Source organism: Haliaeetus leucocephalus, unplaced genomic scaffold, assembly GCF_000737465.1.
Source record: "Haliaeetus leucocephalus isolate CR32 unplaced genomic scaffold, Haliaeetus_leucocephalus-4.0 Scaffold173, whole genome shotgun sequence".
Taxonomy (NCBI): Eukaryota; Metazoa; Chordata; class Aves; order Accipitriformes; family Accipitridae; genus Haliaeetus; species Haliaeetus leucocephalus.
In genome coordinates, this window is record NW_010972609.1 from 746,853 (window position 1) to 771,896 (window position 25,044).

The 25,044-nt window shown below is 37.1% G+C and overlaps 1 protein-coding gene across 1 annotated transcript in view; it reads left to right on the forward strand.

The window, feature by feature from the left end:
- The window catches only part of SHANK2 (SH3 and multiple ankyrin repeat domains 2), a 314,299-nt gene that overhangs the window by 25,249 nt on the left and 264,006 nt on the right, over positions 1–25,044 (forward strand). The window contains exon 9 of the mRNA XM_010563678.1: positions 15,534–15,600. Coding sequence (XP_010561980.1) covers positions 15,534–15,600 — 67 coding nt within the window. The remainder of the gene's footprint in view (positions 1–15,533; positions 15,601–25,044) is intronic.

Sequence of the window (25,044 nt, forward strand, 5' to 3'; positions counted from 1 at the left end):
GTATTTTTTGTCTCTGACCTATTTTTGAAAGGGTGAAACTCTGAGAAAGCTAATTTTAAAACTGAAAATCCCTGTCCGGTACCTCAAAAAGGCATCTTTACAAATATAAAATAGTGTTTTCTCTCTTGATGTTAAAATATGTAACTGTTGTGTTAATGGAGCATATGAATTACACAAGGACTTTGTTTTTGCCAAGTATTTATTTTCATCCTAATTCCTTTCCTGAAGCACCTCTGTGAAGAATGCATCATTGAATATTGTGTATTATTGGCAGAAAATATAGCGCTCTTCTCATGCTGCCTTTAGTCAGACTTCCAGCTTTTCCCAGCTTTTGTTCTGATTTGAGTCAAATAATGGGATTTATTCATACTTGCTTTGGTTTCATTTTTTTTATGTTAGGTCACTGATTGTGTTGATCAGTTACACTGTGTTTTGCAGTACAGAAATAATAGGTGAAGGACAATCTGTCATGGAAGAATGTACACTCTAAGTTTGCACTACGTTGTTGTTTGTCATATTTAGGTATTGATAGGAAAAGACTTAAGGTTTTAACAGTGTAAAAACCTCAAAAGTACTAGAATAATAAATTCCGCAGAAAGGCTTAAGACTCAGACGTAAAGGTATTAGTAAGAGTTGCATTTAACATTTTTAAATCTACAGAAGTGACCGTACCAGAACAAACTATGGATTTTACCTTTAAAAATAAGAGAGTGTGTGAGTATGTATATATGTAGGCACACTGAACATAATTTCTTAAAAAGACATAATTAAAATAAGGAAAAGAAAAAAAAAGGGAAAGGTCTCATGATGATACATTCAGATGCAAACAATGATTAGTTATGATATGTTTTCTCATCACTTACCTTGAAGTGCTATTTATATAGAAGAACACATGTTCTTATTTGAGAAAAAGGCTTTTTGGGAATTTTACACAATGCCTTGGGCATATTTATGCCTTTGTGGTGCTGATATGGTATCTGTTAGGGTATTAGGGGAAATGTTGGCAAATGAAAATATTCCTGAGAATAGTAGGGATACAAGATACTGTTCCAAGTAACACTTCCAACAGGGAAGTGCTTGATGGCAAGTTAGAGGTGACCTCAAGTGTCAGCAGATTTCCCGCTATTGTCAATTTTGAAGTATTGACAAACTGTTAGGCAGATGCTTCTCCTTACTGGCACATGAAGTACGATTACCAAAGGTCATTATTTGGTTCATTATACAGCTGGTGACAAGAAGATAACAAAACAGAATGTAATACTCTTGCTGAAAACATGAGACAGGAAAGACTCTTCTGTCTTAACTACGTCTGAAGGTGTTGCAGCTACTTTTGAAAAGTCGGACCTTAGCCTGAGGGGCTTTCACTAATACTCTTGCTTGGCTTGATAAGGGCTGGATATAGTCAGAGACATAGGAACAGAAAAACACATATGGATACAGAATGGGGTTAAAAATCCATTCACCTTGACCCAGTGATGGTTTGCGTAGTGCTGGCTGATCACTCCTAACCTTTGTCTTAACCCCTGTCATTTTTCAGAAAAGCAGACAAGTGGAAGTAATACAGTAAAACATAAAGAAATTAAATGATATGATTATCTTTTATTGAGAAAGGCAAAATATTGCCACACTTGGAGATGCTAAAAATACTTACTGCAGAATGTGTCTCTCTTAAAAAAAAGCTGTTGTTGCTGCACAGTTGTTACATGACTGTAAACTTACGGAGGAGTGTCCTTGAGGCCATCTTTTGTATTGTGCTCCATGTAGATGATCTGAGACCCTTTTTTCTTCCCCTTTGTGCTTTCTCTCCCAGCTTAGACAGGGGTGTCCAGCTGAAATGCCTCAGGTGTTCTCACATGCAGCAGGATTTCCCTGGGAAAAACAGAGTGTCTCTGAGGTACCTAGGAGCCAATCTGTTTGTTTTTCCACCAAATGGATAAACTTCCAAAAGCTCAGAAGCAACTGAAACTAGGTTATAAAAGGGAACAAATTAAGCAAACTAAATTGTAAGGGTCACTACCAATTCTTGCCTCAAAGTAAGAAAGGCTCGTGTGCAATTCAGACGTGATTAGTTGTCGTGGATGAAATTGCAAGAGGCAATGGAGATTTGTATAATCTTAATTTAATTACAGGATTTTGATAGCAAGATTGAATATTGCTCCTGTGATTTTATTTATACTGTATCCTAGAAGAGAAGGCAGCAAGGGTAAGTTCTTAAATAGCCTGATCATAACTGAGCAGTCACACATAGCATGTCTTATCCTCATAAAAAGGTCAGCTGTGACAACTGTGCATATTTTTTTCTGTAACTATAAAGACCATGGTAAATCTTGTCATTGGAAATACTTTATTTCATTGTTGTGTCTATCAGAAGAAATTTTTGTATTTTTATTGGTTTAGAGCAAATTTGGGGTGAGTAAATGTTGTGTCTCTTAAGACATCAAAAAAACGCCATTAGTCCTAAGACGGGAGCTATGTCGGCAAGATTAATAGAAAACGCCCATTTATTTGTATTGTGTTGTTGCCAGGGCTTTACATGTATTGAAATGGAAATGATAGGCACTGTATAAACATAGAGAGAGTGACAGATATCCAGTATATTTTTTTCTCCGTGTTCTTGCAGAAAAGTATATTGTATCAGACTCTGCTCCAGATTTAACTGTGGGAGAGATGACAGATGTTGTTCTTTTATGAATTCTTGATTCCTGTACCTGTATGTGTGGTATAAGAAGGTTAAACCTTATGAGAAATTTGTTTCACAAACCATAGATAAGCATGCTTGTGGTAATCTGCTACCTTTAAATTTTCCTTCTTATTAAACCGTGTTATTTTGAGATATTAATACCGTTCAGTTTCTCTATAAAATGTAATACCTTATTATATTTTGTATGCCACTACTGTGTGTATGTAACAGCTTTAGTGACAGTGATTGAATTAGTCAATACTAATGAGCCAGAAATATCAGGGAAACTGAAATCCACCTTTTGTGCCGAGGCTGCTTCTGCCATGATGACCAGGATGCCCAACAGTGTCTTGCTGTTCTCCTGTGTTCCTCTGTCTGCTTGTAGCCAAACGGATTGTCACAACTTCAGACTAGATAGAAAGAAGAAATTTTTTTACAGTGAGTGTGGTGAAACACTGGCACAGGTTGCCCAGAGAGGTGGTGGGTGCCCCATCCCTGGAAACATTCCAGGTCAGGTCGGACGGGGCTCTGAGCAACCTGATCTAGTAGAAGATGTCCCTGCTCGTTGCAGGGAGGTTGCGCTAGATGACCTCTAAAGGTCCCTTCCAACCCAAACCATTCTATGATTCTATGAACTTACACTTGCATTTCTGGGCAACAATGATATTTGCATTTTGTGTCCATGAAGTGCTGATTAATGATCATAGTTATGATGGTCGGGTGATGTGGTGGCATGATCTCTTGCTTTTGCATAACTATACAGGCTATTTAGTGTTAATTTCTGGCAATATCCGAGTGAGTTCTTGTTGCTTATAAAAATGGAGGATCTATGCCTCTAGGACAGACTTAGCATCTTCTTGCATTGCCATTTGGAGAGAACATTCGTGACAAGCAGTTGGCATATGCTGCCATCCCATGTCCGTCTTCATCAGAGTATGTTACTGGCATTGACTTTTACTAGACTGCTGCTTCCAAAGGTTTTATTACAGTTAACCCACAGAGTTTGGAATGAATCCACCAAATGTATTAGGTAAAATAACCATAGTTTTTTATTAACCCAATGCATTTTGTCCTAAAGGCTTTCAAAAAGCATTTTCAGCCATTTGGTTTAGCAGTTTAAGCAACACTGTATTATTAAGTGTTTGCAGACTTGAATCCCATAAACTGTTTTTACTGTGAAATAGTGGGCAGCATCTACTGCCTGCTGTGAGTAGGAAGACATTTTTCTGAAAGTGTTTGGGGAAGAGGCTGCTAATATAGCAGGTTTTGGCTTTTCCATGAGGTAGGACTGCTTTCAGAGGTGAAAGTTTTTACCCTAGAGCAGCACAGACCTATCCACACCTGAGCTGAATTTTCTGTATAACCCGACATTGACTGTAATTTCAAGGAAAGCAAAATCTGGCAAATAGCGCACTTTCTCAATCTTTTTCTAAAAGACTTCAGCTGAAGAAGATTGCATTTCATGGCTTTTTGATTTAGCATATTATTGGGGGGGAGGAAGAAAATTAAGTCAATTTTATTACTGGCTGTGTCTTATCTGATTCATCTGATGCTGCAACCTGGCTTTATCTGCTTTTAGTAAATACTCCTTTGAAATTGCTGCTCACCCATGTAGCAGTAATAAGGATTATGTAATAACTGGCTTTTGATGGCTCTTTCCAGCTTGAGCTGGATTTTCCCGTGGAATGAGTCTGTAATTGTAAATGTGTGTGTATCGCACTGTTTGCTTTTTCTTTTCCGTATTAATTATTAAAGCACAAGCGTAGAAGAATGCATCTTACTTGAGAATGACTTGCTAGGTGGCCTTTTAGCAGAGAAGCAGAGAGAAGATGTAATTTTTTTCCTCTACTTCTAAAATAGATATAAACATTAAATTTCCCAATACATGCAGTGACTGTGGAGGAGGCTTAATACAATCTGTACAAAGTAGGGTACCCTAGGAATCTTAGTTATTTCTCATCCAGAGAAAAAGGAAGAAATAAAAGAGTGGTGTGAAGCAGCAAAGTTGTGCCTGGGATGAATCTGCCTGCATGTTCCTTTTTTGCTTTCTGACATGTTTTGTGGTAACTTTAATCGACTTGCTGGTGTATTCAGTTCAACACTTTCTGGCAAGCTGGTTCTTGCATAACAACGGATCCTTTTGTCATGGGAGTTAAGTTTGCATTTCAAAGCCGCGAGAGTGAGATGATTTAGAAGTGATTTGCTTGCATGTTGTGAGGAAAGGACTTACATTTTTTATCTTGGTGTCCATGCAGGCTTAGTTTAATCTGAAGGCATTCAGTCATGGCTTATTCATGAATAAGAGTAGTTAAGTTTTAAGAACGCAGTTGTGTGTGTTCATGAAAGGGAAGTGTAAAATAAAATACAGGTTCTAGTTTTTAAATCATTGTAAGGTTACTGGAAAATGAACGAATCTGCCTAAAGGCATTTTAGGTGTCGGTCCAGTATAGAGACCTGCTAAGACAGCACTGCAGGACATAAAGAGACGAAAAGAAGGTCATTCAGTGTGATAGCCTTCTCTTAATTTTGACTTCAATTCACTAAGCTAGTCAGCTCTGGCACTGTTTCATGGCTACTGAGTGTACTTCAGAAGACCCATAGGGGCTGTAAAATCTCTTGCAAGCAAAACCAGCATTTTAGCAAAGAAAGTGTGCCAGCACTGTTATGGTTGCAGTGTACTTTTTTGATATCCAGCTAAATACATATTGTGTATTTGGATGCACATTGTTGCATGTTTGCTTATTTTTTAAATATTAATTGCTCAAAAATATATAGGATAAAATCCTAGTTGCTTTGAAGTGGATAAAATTCTGTTTGATTTCACTGGGGTGGAAGCGTGTTCCTCACACTTAAGGATTTCAAAGCCATGCCACCAAATCTTTTTGTGTAATCTACTCTTCTAAATAGAATTATTTTTAGTTAATGTTTCTTGACGTCCCAGCTGAGACATTGACCTTGTCCCACCCATTGTAAGGTACTTTCCACGAGGCTTAGGCTCCAAGGGTGTGAAAAATGCTTCGATCTTAGTGCTGCGTGCAGCAATACTTGAAGCTTAAAAACCTAGTCTTCGATTACTCTTGAAAAATAGCCAGGGTACTAGCGTGAGGTGGTCCTCACCAGGGAAGCCGTTGAGATTGCTTGGAAGGCTTACGTACGGGGCTGCACCCAGCCCAGCGGAGCTGCCTACTTGCTGCACTCTGGGAAGCACGAAGACTCTGACCTTAATACTACGGTGAAGTGATCGTGGCAAGCCTTTGTTTAAACAGTGCTAAAATGATCAAGGGAATGATGAAGAGCCTCAAAGAAATATTGGCCCTTTCCCATAATTTATATTTTCAGATGCTAAAACTAGTTGTTGAGCAAATGTAAGGTATCTATTTTAAGATACTGCATGTCAATATCTGACTACAGATGGCTCCATGAATCATAGTTGGAAGAAGGAAAATGTTAGACACTAAGATATTGTTGCTAAGAGATTTTTGTACACAGTATGCTAACATGTGCTGGCAAATTTGGGAACAGTAGCAGCAGCATGCTCTTGGAGAAAAAAAAAATCAGTGGTGAAGGAACTGTCTTCAAAGGACTATTTAAAGGATAGTAACATTATTGTGCTTTGTTGTATCAAGAACTGATGAAGATGAAATTGTCTTTCAAGCAGATAACATACAGAAAACATCCAAAAGGTAAAGCTAATCCTGCTGTCCGATGAAATAGAAAGTGGAGACTAGAAAGAAAAAGAAAAAAAAAAAATACTTTGGGGTTTAAATTAAGCAAGTTTCAAGAAGATTAAAGGTGATGGTTGCTGATATTTTGCCATCTACTGGACGTCAGATACATTAATATACACAGTTAGTTACTTTCCAAATGCATAATATTAAGCTTGTATTACATTATATAATTAAAATTGTTAAGAATTATTTTCTGTCCAGGAAAGAAGCATGTATGAAAATGCTGAGTATGATTTTTTACTCATATTCTTTCATAACATTACTATAGAGTAATTTAGAAAAATTGCCAGCATTTCATTTTTTGTGGTAGAGAAAGTGGGTTATTTCTGCACTTAATAGAAATCTTTACTGACTATTATTAAAGAAAAAAATTTAAATTTTACTGCTTTTCTTTATTCTATGTATATCTTATTCGTCTTATTTCAGTGAGTTTTACTGAAACTTAAAAATGTTATATCTGAAATAGAGCTTCAAACTGATAAAATTAATTTTATCAGTTAATCTTATTTTATCAAATAAAACTTTTCAGTTCTGATAGATTTTCAACAAAAACATTATTATCTTATTTTAAGTACAAAATATTACACAACTATAAACTTTCCAAAATAGTAGTTTGCTTCTGACATATTTCTGATTAGATGTATTACATCCCAACTTCAAAACTGATTACTTTTTAATAAAGTTTCGAAGTGTAAATGTAAATGTGTGTCTCCATAATGTAAACGTATGTGTCTTCTTGAGGTCGTGTGTCATGTCATGCATATTATATGTATTCAGGAGCACTGTTAGAAAAAGAGAATGAATTAGTGATATTAAGAGTATATTAATCAAGCATTTGGTTTTATTTTATAATGACATGAACTAAGAAGCTTCTGCTAGTTTTATTTTAAAATGTTGTAGCCTCAAAGTCAAAAATCAACTGTAATCAATACAACTACAAAATGTGGGATGATACTTTGCCCTTTGATTTTGCAAAGTAAAATACAGAATTAATGATTATTCAGCATTTCTATTTTAGATTATATAGTTATTGTAACTGTATAGAATTTTCCAGCTGGCTCAGAAAAAAACCCCCATTTTGTTGTATTTATTGAATTCTTAATGCCTTCTCTAATTGAAAATACCTAAAGTCTATGTTGTGATTTGAGCTCAGAGCAATGCTTGCCAAATTGTCACATTTTGCTAACGTATTGCAAAAGAATGTATTTCCAAAGGAAACCAAGTTCTAGATACGTTCTTGTATCTATTGAATCAATAAACATACCTTCATGTACAAGTTCTCTGAAAATGCTTAAGAAACCAACAGTGTTTGATCACTACATTTTTCTCCCACACCTATGGAAAAGAAATTTGGAATGCAGATTGCTTCTTGCTTTTCCAAACGGAACTCCATCTGTACTACTGAAGAGAGTTTTAAAATCTACATGCTACTCATGTATGAGAGCAACTAATGCATATTGATTTAAGATTTTTTTCGAGTCTGTAAAGTGTGCTGCATGATTTTGTGTCACTATTTATTAGGGATGGAACGTCATGGTGCTATGTGCTGCACGGGCATGCACAGACATACATGAGAGCAGGGTCTTTGCACTTAACCTAAATTTAACTTTCTAATGTCCTTGTGGATGACTACTGTGTACTTGATGGTATACTGTGACAAACTTCAAGGTGGCTTTAGACTCCAAAAAGCCTTTACCTCTTTGTTTTATTAGGGAGAGCTTTTCTTTTGAGAGGACACAATAGAAATCTGTTGAAGTTGAACTACGTTGCCTTTTCATTGCTCCACAGTAAGCACCGTTAGATTTTCATATCCAATTAAAGAGGTGCCTGTCTCCAAAGGTTGTGATTATATTGGAACAGTTTAGAGATTGCCTTGCTGTTGGATTATCACCTCTTGATATTGCAGCTATTGGGTGAATTGTTGATATGATTTTTGTCTGGAAATTTATGCTTATTAAAAATGATAAAATTTCTTATATTTCTAATATTAAGGAAAAACATCCTAATTATGACACATGGAAGACCTTTTCTGGTGGTCTTTTCATTAAGGAAGTGATCCCAACCCTTCCTTCTAAATTCACTGGTGTTAATTTCTCATGAGTCTCTGCTGATTGTGAATCCTATTGCATAATGGCTGTGACTGCTTGAACGGTGTTTCTTCATTGTTAACATGATGTAATTCTCAGTGGTACAATAAATAATTTATGATTTTTTAAGTCTGTGATTTAAGTGGAAGGCAATTTCTGGAGAGTCCTAGGGTTATAGTCTCATTCGCAGGGTTGTATCACCTCTTCCTTCCAGTTCCACCTGAAGATGGGAACATGTAGAGTAGATGTACCTCAGAGTATCCTGTATGTCCACCTGCATTTCTGCTGCTTGGCTGAGACTCAGCAAAGTCAAGACTGAAGTCGCATTTTGTCCTGGGATAGAACTATCTCCCTTAATGTGTAGTGCCATACCTGAACTCATTGGAATTTCAAGCTTTCTTGCAAGACCGTTATTTAGTGAGCTCTGCTGGGGAGCAGAGACAATGGAATGGTGAAATGTCAGCCCTGAAGGAAAAAATAATGAAACGTACTTTCATCAGGAAAGTGAAATTTTCTGGAAGAGAAGAGAAGGGGAAGAAAAAGCAGGTGGGGAGCACCGACTGTCTTGTCATGAACTGCTTATTGTGAATTGCAGCTACAACTGTGCAGCCCAAACAGCTTCCTCTGCTCTCCATTTAGGCAGAGCATTTTAAAGCTTTATGTCTCACCTGGTCTAAAATTTCAGCATGTGCAGAAGGAGGTGCAGCAGCCTTGATTGAGAGTGAAACATAAATGAACTGAGAGATGCTCTCCTCACTCCCATGCAGAAAGTTTGTCAAAGTTCCATGGCTGGATTTAAGAGGAGGCAACTTCAATTTCTGTCTTTTTTGTAGTGTTTCCTGTTGGGTGGAGCAGTTTGTTCCAAAGAGCGATAATGTAATTTAGTTTTGGTGCTTGCCTTTCAGGGACTAACCTATAAAGATCTAAAATTCTATTTGCTAACAGGCTACAAAGATCTTGCTCGAATTTAATATAACCTCTACCTGTGATATATTTCAAGAGCGGAAAAAATCAATTGTGAAAGGTTAGTGACAGGTAAAGTGTGTATATAATTTCCCATTTCCCCAAAGGAACAAAATACTGCATTAATCACAATTAAAAAAAATCTAAATACTTGAATGTAAGTAATTGATATATTGAGAACTGCAGTTATGGGGCTGAAGAGAGAGACGGTGGTGAGTGAGTGCCGCTACTTATATCTGGTCCAGAGTCTGAAAACATTATGAAACTCTGTTGCACTGAAACCTGTAACTGGCCATCTGTCAGGTTTCACTGTATAAACAAAGTGGTCATTATTTATACTCGGTTTCTTTAGGGAACAAGATTCAGGAAAGCTGAACTAACCAGATATGTCAAATGTTTTATTTCTGAATTGACTTCTGAAAGCCAACTTAAAACCTGCCTATATTCAGAGGGAACATTTTTGACTGTAAATATCAGAAAACCAGAGGGTGAGAATATTGCTGTGCCAGGAGAAAGAAATACCCTTCTAAAGGTGCCTCGCCAGTTATGCGTGCATCATTCCCTTGTCCAGTGCTCTACACTGGACTAGCAATCATGGGGTGCCCCCGTCTCCTGCCTGCTCCCACCCCAGTCTCTGCATCACAGCTACTTCATTCATTCAAGTTTCTACTTCACTGGGCTGTCACTTAGTTACCATCCATAGCAACTAGCCAAGTGTCAATTAAACTCCTTCTCTTCTTCACTAAATCGGTGGCAGAGCATCTGGCATTGCCTGGCATGGCAAATAGTAAGGCACCGTAACCAGTTGCATCATTTGAAAGAAACATCTGTCTGTGAGACAGTAAGTGCGACGATGGGGCGACTGTAACAAGCTTTGCTTCTACCAAGGCCAAGAAAATATCCGTATAAACACGCAGCTTCTGGTCACGCTCTGCATTATGTACCCCGACAGTGACAACCAGCGCTCCTCTCTGCTCCGCTGCCGTGCCCAGCGAGTCGTTAAACCATGGCTTGGTGCTTCGCAGCCCTCTGAGTGTGTCTCAGCTGTGACCTGTTTCAGTGACTCCATTAACTTTTTGTTACAATGACATTATGAAGACAGAGTATCATGGAAATAGGAGGTGATACTGCCAGTCTAGCTGTATGGGTTTACCCTACTTTCTTTTTACTTTGTATGAGTTAACTCCTACTAAGATACATCTTCTGGCGTAGCTTTACTTTCTGTTGTAAGCATGTGTACTTATTCAGGCCAGTCATTTATGTTATCAAATGCAATTTGAAAATAATCAGTTGCCCATGTTAACATCCTTAGTGGGGTCAGATAAAGTTGTAGGGGAGGGAGCTGATAAATGATGCACTTTCATTACTATCATTCATATAAAATTGCCTCTAATGATGATTTAAAACCCCCCAAGAGAGTTTCTGTTCTCTGTATTGTACAGTCGGATATATGGCAGAGATCCCAACCAAATGTCAGTGCAGCAGATAAAGATCCTGGTTTGGGTCTGAAAGCACTGTACTCAAACTACTTAGTCATGCTTTTCAGCTGGACTTGGATTGACACGATGCTGTGATGCCGCAGGTGCAGTCTTTCTGATTCTGGAGCTGATACAAAGTAAATATGCCCTTTAAAAATAGGGAAAAAAATGCAGGTTTTAGTGGAAATTGTAGATGAGTGATTTTTTTTTTTTTTTTTTTAGAAGATGCGTAAACAGGTTTTATCAGGTTTGCAGAATAACGTGACTAAGGACATGGAGGTTTTTGATGTAAGATAAGTGTCTTGTCTGTGGCAAAAGGACAAAATGAAAGGACGTTTGCTGCAGGAATGAAAGAACCTGAATTATAGTAAAACTGCTGTATATGCAGTTTTTAAAAAGCTGCAATTTTTGAAGCTTCAGCATAACAGAGTCTGTAGATAGCCACTAGTTATAAAGTGCTGCCTCCAGCCTTTCATGGTAATATTTCATGTCTGTAGACACGCATGTGATGCATTTTGATGACTGGAATCCAGTTCCTACTGGAACTGGAGAAAAACTTTGAGTGTAGTTTTGCTGGCTGTGCTACTTTTTCACTGCCAAGAAGAGATGTCTTGTGATCAAAAAAAACCCCCCAAACAAAACCTTCTTTCGTGCCATAAGCTCTCAATTAGAAATCTAGCACTTGACTACAGAACATCCTGAAAAGCAAAATACGGCTATTTAAAAACATGTAAATGATGAAGCGTGTAGAGAATCGAACTCGTATTTTCTGTGAAGATACTACATTAGTATTTTTTGTAAAGTACAAAGAAGTTTAGTACAAATACAGAACTTCTGTTAGGTTCTGATTTAGTTTTCATCTTAATCGAGGGGAGACTTTACACCACCTTAATTTGGTTCAAGCCCTGCATCTTGTGGAGACCATTCACTCGTCCTAATGCATTCATGCTTATGGGTTTATTTGAACACACTATAACTCTGGTTCAAGATACATTTTGATGGAAAAGTGGCTGTGGTTGCTGTGCTTTGCAGTTTGCAACTATAAAAATTGAATTAGTATAATTTTGTATCTTTCCGATTTTTCTCTGATTTCACTTTCTCCCACACTCCATCAAACTCAAGTGAAGTACATTGATGATATGCCACGAAATATTTGTACTTTTTAACTTTGTCTTGCTTTCTTTAGATCTTAACATATAATTCGCTCATTTTTGCTGTTAGAATTTTACATATTGTTTTTAGCGAATTGAAGTAAATTAAATTGAGAGAAATGGTACCTTGAGCTTGCTGAATCTAGTGCTTGATTCAGAAGCAAGTACAGGAACAATTCTCTGTCAAGCTGTCTCTTAGCTATCTGGCAATATCTTTTTTCAAGTAATAAAATGTGTTTGTCACTTGAACAGCATGTTTATACTTGAGTTTTAAAATCTACTCTGTATCAAAAATTCTTTGATTTGAGTAACATGGCTGCTGTCTAGCAAGCTGCCTGTCACTGGTGAATTCCCTGTTTGAATTTTACATGCTAATTAGGGCTAATGTTGAAAAGAGGTATTATTGCTTGCTTATAATGTAGAGAAAACGCCTGATCTACACACAAATGTTGCTTTTATTTACCTGAACCAAGCCAGGCTGCAGAATGTGAAGTTAAAGGGATAGCATTTGTACAGCTCTGCTGTTACTTTCATAGTGCCGTTTGCCAGGGAGAATCATGAGTTACACTTTAGAGGCTGTACAGGGGAGGCTGGGTGCCAGATTCTGATTCGTTATCCATGCTGAGAAGCAGTTTCTTTCAGCAGTAGTTCCTGGAATAAAGGTTGTGTTACTAGTGGTTAAAATAGTAATTTTCAGGTGGATAATTTCCTGTGGTGGTGATGAGGTGGCAGCACACCAATCTGCTTCTGTCTCTGACATCCCTGATCTTTGCAGATTTAATGGCATGCAGAAGTCTTAGGTCATATCTGAGAACAAACACTCTTTATGTGTTCAACTGCAGTCTAAAAGCACAAGTGGGATTAAGTTGAACCAGTGTTATTGATTCTTAGTAATGCATTTTGTTCCCAAGAATCCATCAACATTTCATGTAACACAACTGAGAAGTGCCCAAAGAAAAACATTTCCTTACTGTTAATATTGTAATAAGAAAACAATTACATGATTTTCACTAGTAAGTATGGTGATATTATATGCAATTTAATTATTTAAAGGACAAAAATGATTATACTGCACATGCCATGCTTATGGCTGCCTGCTGAGGATTATTTTAAAACACAAGTATATGCATATTGACTATAACTGCTAGGTGCTATACAAACGTGGAATAAAATTTCTCCCATGAAATAGATACACTTGAAATGAAAAAAACCCTGTAATTACTGTATTTAGCCTTTACATTGGACAGAAGTTTTTAATGAAACGAGAACAATTTGCCAAGAAAAAAGATGGAACCTGAAAAGCACTGGAAAAAAAAAATTGGGGGAAAACCCGATTTCAGGGCATAAACGTAATAAATGGTATACTCAGTTGTTTCTTCTAAACTTTGCTTGGTAATCTAAAAAAGCTATTCTGATACTGTATTATACTTAAAATGTAGTAATTTCTTTAATGTCTTGCTTGTACTTTCCCAGCCAGTAGACTTTACAACCTAAACTAAATCAGTCCATCTGTCTTTAGACCATCTATTCCTTGCTTAGGACCAAAAGATAAATTGGAGATTACTTCACTGTGTTTGAAACCATTTGTTTAAATCTGGGTCCTTCCACAAGGATTTCCAGGGCTGTGTTCAGAAAGGATTCATGCGTAATGGCTCGAAGCGTAAGGACTAACACAATGGGAGTCTTGGGTCTAAAGAAGGGCCTTAAATGAAGTCACCTGGAGGACTGTAGAGGGGAGAAAAGAGTGTGGTAATCTGACTTTCAACAATCCCATCTAGTTGTATTGAGGAGCATTGCAGTGAGTTCTTTTCTTCAAGACGGTGCACCCATGCCTGTAGCAAATAGTCTTCCTAGTACTGCATTTCAATGAGATTTCTTCCAGTGTTGCCGTAGGATATATAAGTCCACTCTAAGCCCACCCTTCATGAAATGCGCTAATGGCAGAAGGAGGCATCGTGTCAATAATCGATGCTGAATGAAAAGTGCAGAAAATATGTGTCATTATTTTATTTTTAGGTGAAATGGATGTAATGGTCATGATTCATGATTTAAACCTGCCCCAAGTCTACCATTTAAAGCAGATTTGGAAACTCTTAAATACATGATAGTCAAGATTTTTTGTCTGTAGCTTGTTGCTTGTGTGTAGAGTCTTCATTTTTGAGGATTTCCATATTAGTTTCTTTTGGTTAATAGTAAATAAAATTGTCCATTCAGTTTCCTGTGGCGCGTGCAGAAGTAGGGTCTTATGCTTGTTACATTAAAAGATATTACTCACATTAACTGTACTTTGTATACCTCCTAAGACCATTTCAGCACTTTAGTCTTCCTTTGCATCATTCTTCCTCCCTAAGATTTGTGGAGTGGTACAAAACCACAGATAATCTTTCTTGGTCATCAGCTCAGAGCTTTCCCCGAGTTATCAGTCATTTCTCGTGACTGACAGTAGCCCTATATCTAGGGGAGTCCTTTTAAATAAGGTTTTTAGAATATTTTTTTTTTGGCCTGCACCCTGTATATGCAGAAGCTTCTGTGAGAAAGGTGAGCCCAGGTTATCTCTTTTACCTACATCAGGAAAGCCACAGTGCCCTTAGGGGAACAGTATCTGTCATAATATAAAACTGCAAGATGGAGCCAGAAAAGGCAATTGCTTGATATTTAGGGTAAAAATAAGAGAAGAAAAAAGGGAGGAGACAGCAAGGACATAACCAAATCACTTTCCTCATATCCAGTGGAGATGTTTCTCATTTTAAGTGCATTTAGATGAGAGTTCAGAATTGATAGTTACACATCTGTGTTTGACAACCAGGAAATAAATGAAAAAGATAATAATTATTTTAGAACTATATTTATAAAAACACTTTAAATTCTATACATATGCATAAACTTTACCAGTTTCTCTTTTTTAGTCTTTTTTGGTGTCTTAGTGGTACCTCAGTAGTTTTAGTTCTTTGTGCTTCTTCCCTGGTTATCCCACGTACATTGCATTGTAGCTCCTGTTTTCATTGTTCAGGTAAGTAGCAAAGCAGGAGCAATTAAAGGGAAATAATATCTTCCATGTGTCTCTCTGAACCTGCTCCTGTAGCATTCTCCACACATCCGTGTAGCTCCCAGAGCTTTGGGGATGCTGTGTTTAATGTTCACTGCTGGTTTTGACTGGCACAATGTGAAAAGCCACAGCTCTTCTAGCAGTCTCCCGAGATATCCACAATCACAGTGTCCTTAGTAAATGGGGATCTGGGGGACTGGCAGTGCTGCTTACAAATAGATTGAGATATCATTTCTCAACATTGTTTCAGAAATGTATTGCCTATATTAGCTGCAGAATAGAAGTAATAAATGGAAAGAAAATATATTTGTATGATATTTGTCGGTAATGTAACATGCATTTTTTCCTGCTTAATAAGCGATGACAATACATTAATTGTAACTATTTTACAATCCTTTAGGTGGCTATAATAGCGGGAAATTTTGAGCTTGCTGAATATATCAAGAATCACAGGGAAGCTGATATTGGTAAGCAAAATATTTACAGACACTGAAAATAAGTTATACATGTTTAAACCAGGATTTTGCAAAGATGTTAAATCTGATTCTGTGTGAGAGATAACTACAGGGTTGAGGACAGTATCATTTCAGGGAGATTTTAAAAGTAACTTTTCCATAAAGAAATGAAGATGGGGAAAAAGCTGGAATGTTTTCAAAATATGCTCTGAAAATGACAATTTGATAACTAAGGCAAAAAAGTGGTAGATGCTTTATAAGTCTAAATTAGGCAGTTTGTAACAGATTAAATACACATCCACATACCTGGAAGAGGCAAACTGGCTCTTGCAGGCTGTTTTGGCTTCAGCCTAAAGCAGCTCTCAAGTAGGAATAATTGGTCAGAAGAAGATAAAGAAAGATGCTTCTCTGCAATTAAATGAATGTGTGGCAGAAACTGTCTATCCATATCCATAAAACCATTCCTCTCACTGAGTTTGGTGTGTGGCACTGGATGAAGGCTAGTGACAGGCATTAAGGGCCCTTGACAAAAAACCTTAAGGCTTTTTAAAGATCTTTTTATGTAGAGAGTTTTGCCATTAAAATAAAAACTAGTTTGATAAAAGTGGTTTCTAATACAGTTTAATTAAAATGAATTAAAGTGCTTTAATTCAAGTTAATTAAAATTCCACAGAAACATCCTGAAGTTGAATGAAGAAAGGCAGTCCTTTTGAAGAAGGAGGGTCTGTATAGTCGTCCGCACTGATTTAACTCAGTGTTGCAAATCTATGACTTGATAGTATTTAATTTACGTGGAAAACTAGGCCAGCTTACATGAAACTTAAGACTGTGAAAGAATTGCTCTGGATTAAGACCTCCTTTCCATTTCCCATCCTGGTTGCCTATGATCTGCAGAGATATGGTTAAAATTTCTGCGCAGTAATGTGAATTCTCGTAGCACTGTGATACTTTCAACTCTTTGCAGTATGCATTGAGAAAACAGAGGACACGTTGCATAAAAGTTTTGCATAAAAGCCATAACTTCTGCATAAAAGTTTGTAGTGAGTTTGGAAGGTTTTTACCTGAGATAGTGGGATGGTTCCTTTCCATGTAAAAAGTCTTCATCCTTCTGTATTTATAAAAAATCTGATGTAAAAATCAACTAAAAATGAACCAGTTATTCCTCATAGGGTGAGTATCTTATTGTCGTTTATATTTACATATGGCTAAGGGTTTTATAAATTTGTGAATATGTTGAAATGAAAGGAGATGGTTGTTTAGATTCAAATGTTCTTTTTATTTCTGCCATGTTAGTTCTTGATAATTTGACCTGCGTGTGGAGTCAGTGCAGAACAAGTACTGCACATAGAATACACAGTATTATGTTTTGTGTTTCTCTAAATGGATTTTGTTCTCTTAAAAATAGTTGTGTACAATAAAAAAAAAACCCTAGTAAAGGAATGACTTGCTAGTATTAATTATGCATACGCTTACAGTATGAGTAACTGTAAAGTAAAAGTAACACTTACACTACACTTAGAAACAATAACCTCTGAACTGGTTTGCATGAAACCACAGCGATGTTAATGCCATCATTTTTTGGGCTGACCAATTCTGCACTACTTTTCCTTTCCCCTGACCAGTGCAGGTTCCAAGTTCTGTCAATGTATGGGAGAAATTGGAATATAGTTATGAAGTAGATGGATGAGACTCAGTCCAGGAAACAAGTGATAGCCATGTGGCTGGGGCTTTAGTCAGAACTTATTATTGCTGACTGTAAAAACTTTCTGTAGGTTTTGGTGATTGCTAGGAAAGTGCTTAGAAAATATCTTCTATGGGAAGATTCTCCAAATTTTCCTGATGCCTTCCCTTTTGCACTGAAAAATAGAAATACTGGTGCTTCTACGATTCACTTGCATTTTTTGCAAGATGGTGGTGGATTGCACATAACTACCTAAATTACTAGGTTTGTCTTAAAGAATAAGCATTATGTTATGTTGTTTTCTCCTACCTAATTTAATTTAGCCAGACGTTTATCCCTTAAGATTTATTACTCAAAAAAAAAAAAAAGTAAAAAAAAAAGTGAGGTCATCAAAATGTCTGTTTCTGGAATGTCTCCCAGTTTAAAAAAAATAAATAAATCAAAGGACAATATCTTAAGCAGAAAGCCTTAAAGCTAGTATGAAGATGAATGTGCAGAATAATGTCAGCATTTAAACTTCAACAAGTTGGCTTTTAGTTATCTTAGGTGTCTGGTTACCTGCTATATTCATGTAGTTTTGGATGTATTCCAACATATATCATTTGAGTAATGTACCTTCTTAGAGCCCAGAGGCAACAGAGTGGGAGGGAATAGCAAAGAGCTTGAAGAAGTATCCTCATGAAGATAAGAAGGGCAGATCATACTATGAAGTCTCTTGAGAAACATTTCATCTTTCCTCTCTCAGGAAGTGTATTTTTGGTTAGATACTGAATATTGATATTGAAGCAGTTCATTAAACCTTGTTGTTATTATTTTAGGCTCATTTAATAATTAATAAGTTACAACTGTGGGAAATTCTTTGGAATACGTGCAGCTTCAGGTGGTTCTCTTTTCTGTGGACGTTTAAGCTGGTAGATGATGAGCTGTTCAATCATTTAATAGTAAGCTTGTCAATGATATTCATGATTATTCACAATAGCATTCATTGGAAGGAGAGGTCGGTGATGCATTGGGAAAAGCTCCACGTTGCGCTTGATTCATTGGAAAAAAACCTCTACATAGCACTTGGAAGATTTCTGACCTGATCTTTTAACATTTAGTGATCTTCATACCCAGTGTCTTCAGCTATAGATACTTTTAAAATGCAAGCCTAGTATACAGCTAAGTAATGTAAGTGACAATAATATTTTTTTCAAAAAGAATCTACCTACTTTCCTGGGTACATCGTCTTAAGGATGGGAAATTTTGAATTGGTGGTAGTGATTGGAGGCTGGACCTAACTTAGTAGTTTGAAGAGCAGGTTTTATCTGGTGACAGAAACAAGTTTTTACATTTCTCAAACTGAAGTATCTGAAATATGAAAAATAATATTTGCTTGAAATCTCTAATCTTACATAGTGAGGAACTACACTATCCATGTCCATCTGTTTTGATATGTGCCAATTAACATTATTCTTAGATAATTTTGTTGTCCCAAACTATTGCGGTAGGAAGTCACTTGTACTTTCAATGCAGAAGGTATTATGTGGGTGTCTTCCAGTTTGTCAGCAGTCACAAAGCTGTTTCAAGTAATGTTGCCAAAACTGCAATTACAAGGATCTAACAGCAGTAATGTAATGCTTATGATTCATGGTCCTGTGCCATGCATTGCGGTGAATGAGCTGCTTTGTTCAGTGGCAGAGATCATAGCTCAGCCTTTCTGCAGAAGGAGGGTATCACTACCTGTGGAGTAAAGGATGAGACTGCAGCGTGCCGACAGCAAAAGCACTATATCTCAATGCACTGGTCCACAAGAGCACCACATAAATAAATATATATGCTTAAGTGTTGGCTATGTCACTTATCATCTATGCCACCTTTGCCTGTCAATTATATTTCATTGGCATTTAGAGTAGAATACCATTTTAAGCCGTACGCGAAGTCTGGGATTGTTTAGTTAAGAAGAGGCTGATTTGCATGTCTTAAAGGGAGTCTGTCTTTTTTTTCTTGTGGATTTTGTTTTCCCCTTGGCCTGGATCTGTGCCAGACTGTAGTGCTAAGACTATCCCTATTGTTGAAGATGGTGGAGAAGGAGCTCAGGTGGAAAATGACCAGGTTATCCTGTAGCAGTAGAATATTCTAATTTACAGTAGAACCACTAAATCTTTGTTCTACAGATCAAATCCCACAGAGACTGTTCTTCCTTTTCCTTTTTATTTAATTATAAAGCACTTACATTAGACAAATGTGTTGAAATGCTGAAAAACTAGACGTATATAAAATAAGCTTCTTTGCAATAATCATAAGACTTCACACTATTTTGTAAAAAGAAGAAAAATGTACAAATATCTATTTTAGAGGCAAAAAAGGCAAAAATAATGACCCATGGAGTAATGTGACATCTGACTGTAAGAGAGGGGTGTTCTTCTAAGGTGTGTAGTGTCTGGTTATCTCACTCAGATCTTGCCAGATAAAAGTGTCTACTTAGGGTCAATGTGAGCATACATTTTTGGTCAGAGGGATGAAGTCTGTCTGCTTCCCTTTTATAGAAGCAAAATGGATTAAAGTTTGTATCCAAAAGAGAAGGTGCAGGTGCCATTGGCAACCTGATTAATCCAAGGAGTCCCTTCCTAGTCATCTGGAAAAAAGAAAGAGGAGATTTTGCCTGTAAAGTTTCTCAGCTACATAAAATTGTGCTGTAGAGGCCACCCAGTTGGCTCAGCTGAGTGTGTTTCAAGACAGATAATGTCATTTAGGGTTTCAACACCAATAGGAGGGGTCAGAGCTGGTGGATGTACCCTGAGGCAGCTCTGAAGAGCAGCACTTTGGTTGAAGACCACGTACCACGATGGTCCTCCCTCCCTCCCTCCATGTTCTTTCTTCAGTCTGGAGAAAGCCTGGTTTCTCTCACATCCTCATTCTGGATGGGTGCAGCTCTCTGTCTCTTGGATAATTTCACAGAGGAAGCTCATGATGAAATGAGGGGCAGTCGGTGGAAGGAGGAGACCTGGTATCCAAACCCCCTGACTGTTCTCACGACTCTGATTTACAATGCGTAAACGTTCAGGCAAGGTTGCACCAAGCAGTTATATTCCTTTTTGGCTGTAAGCCCTTGTATCTCCCAGCAAACTGGAGTTTTGTAGAACCTGCTTCCGCTTAGCCACGGAATACAAGCATAAAAATCTGTTAGTTATTCCATCCTATTAAAAAATTTGACCTTTTCCTCTGAAAGTTCAAAACTGTGGGTTCTCTCACACATGCTCTCCTTTCTTCTTATCAGCAAGTTGCTTCTTCCTTTCTGTGCTCCTTTTCCCACCATCAATTGCCAATTAATCTTTCCATCCCAGGTAGTACATTAGGTGTCTGGGTGACCAGTTTGTTGAAACTGTAGCTTGAAAAGTATTTAGCACAGATAACTAATTTTTTTACTTGGTGCTGCCATTTTCAGAAACAAACTGAGGAAAAAAAGCCTTGCAAATGATTCCTGTGGCTTAGTACAATAAAAGACACCTTGCTGTCATTGACAGAGAAAGTTCACATTAGTCTTATTTCAGACAGGGATGATGCAGTTTTGTAAGACCAAATCAAATGTAAAAGATAAAGGTTTCAGAGGAGAGGAAAAAAGGATATTGATAAAGGATTAAAAACAAGATCCAGATTTCATTGTATTTATTTCTTTTATAGGTTCTAAACATCAGGGAATCCCTTTTGTTTTCTTGACAGATGTTTGAAAGGTGAATGAAAATTGCTGTATCATTGAAAAAGTAATCCTATTTGAAACAAATTAAAATAATATTTTTCATAAAGCAAGAAAACCTATTACCAAGAGGTACTTAGAAACTTGTTTTACAAGCAGTATGAAATACTTAGCACAGCTTCTCAGATTATTTCAATTCATCATGCCCCCAAATTAGTTTTTTGAGGAATAATAACAACATCAAAGTAGCTTATTTTAATTATCACTTATTTTGAAAGTCTTTGGAACCCAGAAGTATATTGCAGCTCCGTGACTATTGTTCCATCTTCTCTTCTGCTTTGAGGAAGATATTACATATACTCCTGATGTACAGTACAGCAGTTGCACATCATTAAAAAAAAAAAAAAGTCCCTTTTTAAACTTCTTTTTTTTAACTAGCTATAGCACATTTATAATTTATTTAACTTTATGCATTTATTTATTGCAAACTAAGAGAAAGTAATGGATTAAAAGATGTGACGAATAGAAAAGTTAATCCCTGATTGTTTTCATCCAGCCTGCAGCTGTCTGTGAGTAAATGAGCACAGCAGATTTAGGAAGCATTTGCTATACAGAATTTACTATGGCTTCTATAGGATGGAGTTACAAAACCCAATCATATATGTAAGAATATTGAAGCTTTCATTAGATACAGATACGCAGATATTAAGTATGTGGCAAGCTGATAATCCTTTGACTTGGATAACCTATTTTTAAATCTCTCTTTTGCCTTGGTTCTTTGTGATGAGATGAATTTTCAGATGGATTAAATGACATGGGTTGTTCTTCTTCAAGTGAACAAGGTTTGTTTTATATTGTACATCTTGTCCTTCAGCAGCTCTGAAGTAGAAGCAATAGGATTCTTTCGTTTTGTTTTTGTTTGCTTTTTGCTTTAGAAAAATGAAACACATTGAGCTGGTGTGTGAGTTTTTGTTAGTTGATTAGCAGACTAACTAATACTTGGATACTGTTGCTAGGCTTCAAGTCAGAGTTCCTGTATTCCTCTATAATTATGCAGAGATATGTGTATGTGATGGTTTGTCTGTGCTTTCACATGGATTTTTATTTTTTTTTTAATTATTGAAAATCTGCTAATATGGTAGGCTTATCCTTTAAAATATACATACTCCACACTGGGCAATTGCTTTTAAATAAAACATTTTTCAAGTATGAATAAAAGTATTTATTTTTATTGGAATTGTGATTGTAAACATCTTAGGAAACATGCATTTTATTGTAGAATAAGCAGAACAGGTCTTTCAAAACACAAGGATATTAGTTGATTTGTGGTAAAATTGCTTTTCTAAGCCATTTTCTTTAATTAGATCAGAGTGATTGAGGTCAGCACTCTTGGTTTTTCAGCTGCAAGTGTTTCTGTTAAATGCTAGCTGGCCCAATGAATATTCTGTTTGTTTACATATTTATTCTGGTTTGGGAAACCGTTTAGTAATCTTGATTTTCATAAATCAAATGCCTGCAGAATACTTCTCAAGTTAGGGGAAATTGTATTTAGAAAGATAAAAGCAGGAACAAGAAAAGGCATTAAATCAAAAGACTTAAAAATCTACAAAACTGTCAGCAGCATGCAATGACTTGTTCTATTTTTATCACGTTACTTAATAGAAGCAAAAGGGACACAAACACGTATTATAGCCCTGTGTATTTGTCATTTGAATGTGAGTAACATTAACCTGTTTCATACGCTAGCAGGCATTTTAATGTGGAAAAAGGACGACATTAGCGTAATCAGGATGGCAAAGACACCGAGATCTTCATTGCCCACATTTTAAATGCATATTGTTTGGTAGACTGTCATTATCCTATGTTCCCTTTTGCAGTTTCTTTCAAATACCTCTGCTAAATTAATAATTGTTTCTCACGTCCATAGGAAAAACACCTTTACATTAATGACTTTTAATCTGGGTTACAGTGAAACGAATATTGATTGGTATGAAATAAATTTGTTGCTATTATTTATCTGTTTTTCTCTGAAGGGTTCTAAAGAATAGAATGTCTTATACTCAGTCTTGCTATGTGGTAGCAAACAAATTGGAAGACTGGGAATTGTGATCTGTTAATGTAATTACATACCGAAATGTAGGACAGAGCCTGAAAAACTTACAGTAGTTTTCTTTTTCCCTTTGATCACAAGTAATTTTTTTCTGTGTGTGTACACAGTACAAAATTGTGTGGCAACCAGTTTTGCTTCAAAGTTTAAACTTTGTTTTCAGAAGCTGACTGTTCTTGTTGGCCTTTGAACCTTGGTGTATTCTGTGCACGTAACGTGTTATGTAGTGCGTGGCCATTGCCTGTGATTTCTTAGACTTACTCTAAATTTTGAGCAGGAAAGTAAGGAGAGAACTGATGACATATGGAACTGCTGATATAAGTACAGTAGATTTCAGAATGATTTGGCGTGGTTTTGTAAACCAGTCTGTAGTGTCTCCTTGCCACCTGCCAGGTAGGCAACGATTGCCACAGCTACTCCTCTTAGAGTTTATTTTACAGACTGAACAAGGAGAACCCTGTAATTGAGCCGAAAATAAACTACTGGAGGAATCCTAGGCCATCTTCAGTGCCTCTGAGCTAGTTTTGGTCTTGGGCAAGAACTCTGTGGTCTGAGCAGTGGGCGCAGGTCACGCAGGGCTTGCTGGCTTAGCCCCATCTTCCTCCTGGAGATGTTTGAGATGTTTGGGAGGGGGGAAATGAAGGGTGGAAGTGAAGGGGGAGAATTGGTACGTGTTTGGGTCTTGCCCCAATCGTCATGCTCCGACCCAAATAGTTGAAAGTGTTTCTAGGGCCCCCAGCTCCCACTTCCCCCAAATCTGGCTTCTAGCTAGCTCCTCATCTGCTAGCTCCTCATCAGGAGAAATACTTCTCACCTCCTCTGCTCCTTCAAGGCTGGGACCCTTATATCCAGTGGTTGGGAACTGTGCTTTTTGTTTTGGTAATATTCCTATCATCAGTGTGCTGTTTCATCACAGAGTAGGGTCAGTTACCTTTCCCAAGTCCTTGAAGGATATGCATGCCGTAAGGCATGGTCCTTTCACTGGTATTGGCTTTTCTTGGTTTTGGTTTTTTTTTCAATAGCTTTCACTGGCTTGACACCACTGAGGTAGTAAAATCGGGGGTATGTACAGAACAAGTGCAAGTTGCTGAATAAAAAAAAGAATAAAGCCGTAAAGCATAATCAGTAGGAAAAAATGATTTGAGTATACCAGGGATAATTGCTCTGACTGGGGACAAAAATGGAATGTATTTTTGTATATCAAACAGGTCACCAAATGAATAAGGTTAATTTCTTGCTTTACAAAAAATAATTGAGTGGATTGTACTGTGCTCAAAAAGTCTGGTGAAATACATGAAAGGATAATGCCATTGAGCTAAATAGGCAGATCAAGGGTCATGTTATGTGCAGACAGCAGTGCAAGTACCCCAGAACTCTCAAAAGCTGAAATTTTGAACTAGTATTTCAGCCAAACTGGAACTTATGTTAATGATTTTCTGTTACTCCCTGTGAGTGAAATTCGCAGTGTTGTTCAACCTGGTGGCTGTGTCCTTCTAACCCCTGTAGCTCCCCTTGGAGTCACTGGAAATGGTCAGCAGATGACCCATCCCTCGGGAGTCTGCTTTCCGATTCAGCCTTCCAGACAAGGTGCCTGATCCTGCATCAGGGTGTCTTTGGGGGACAAGGGCAGGTACTAGAATAAGTTAAGGAGTTGAATTAGGCTGAGGGGCTGTAAAACAGAAAGTAGTACTTTTGAGTTTATATGGGACCTGAAATTTGTTTAGTCATCTCCAATTCAATTTGATAGGTCATAGATCATAAAACTGGAAGAGGTTTATGTGATCATGCTGTCTGAACTTCACCGTAGTGCAGATTACAGAATTTGTCCTAACTAATTCCTCCTTGAACTGGATTATAACTAGGAAAAACATTTTGTCTTGTTAAAGACCTGCAATAATGTAAATAAGATTTGGAAAATTGCATCCTAGTCTTGTCATCTGATATTTTTTGATCCATTTGTTAATTGTTCTAGAGTTGATTACCCCTTCATTA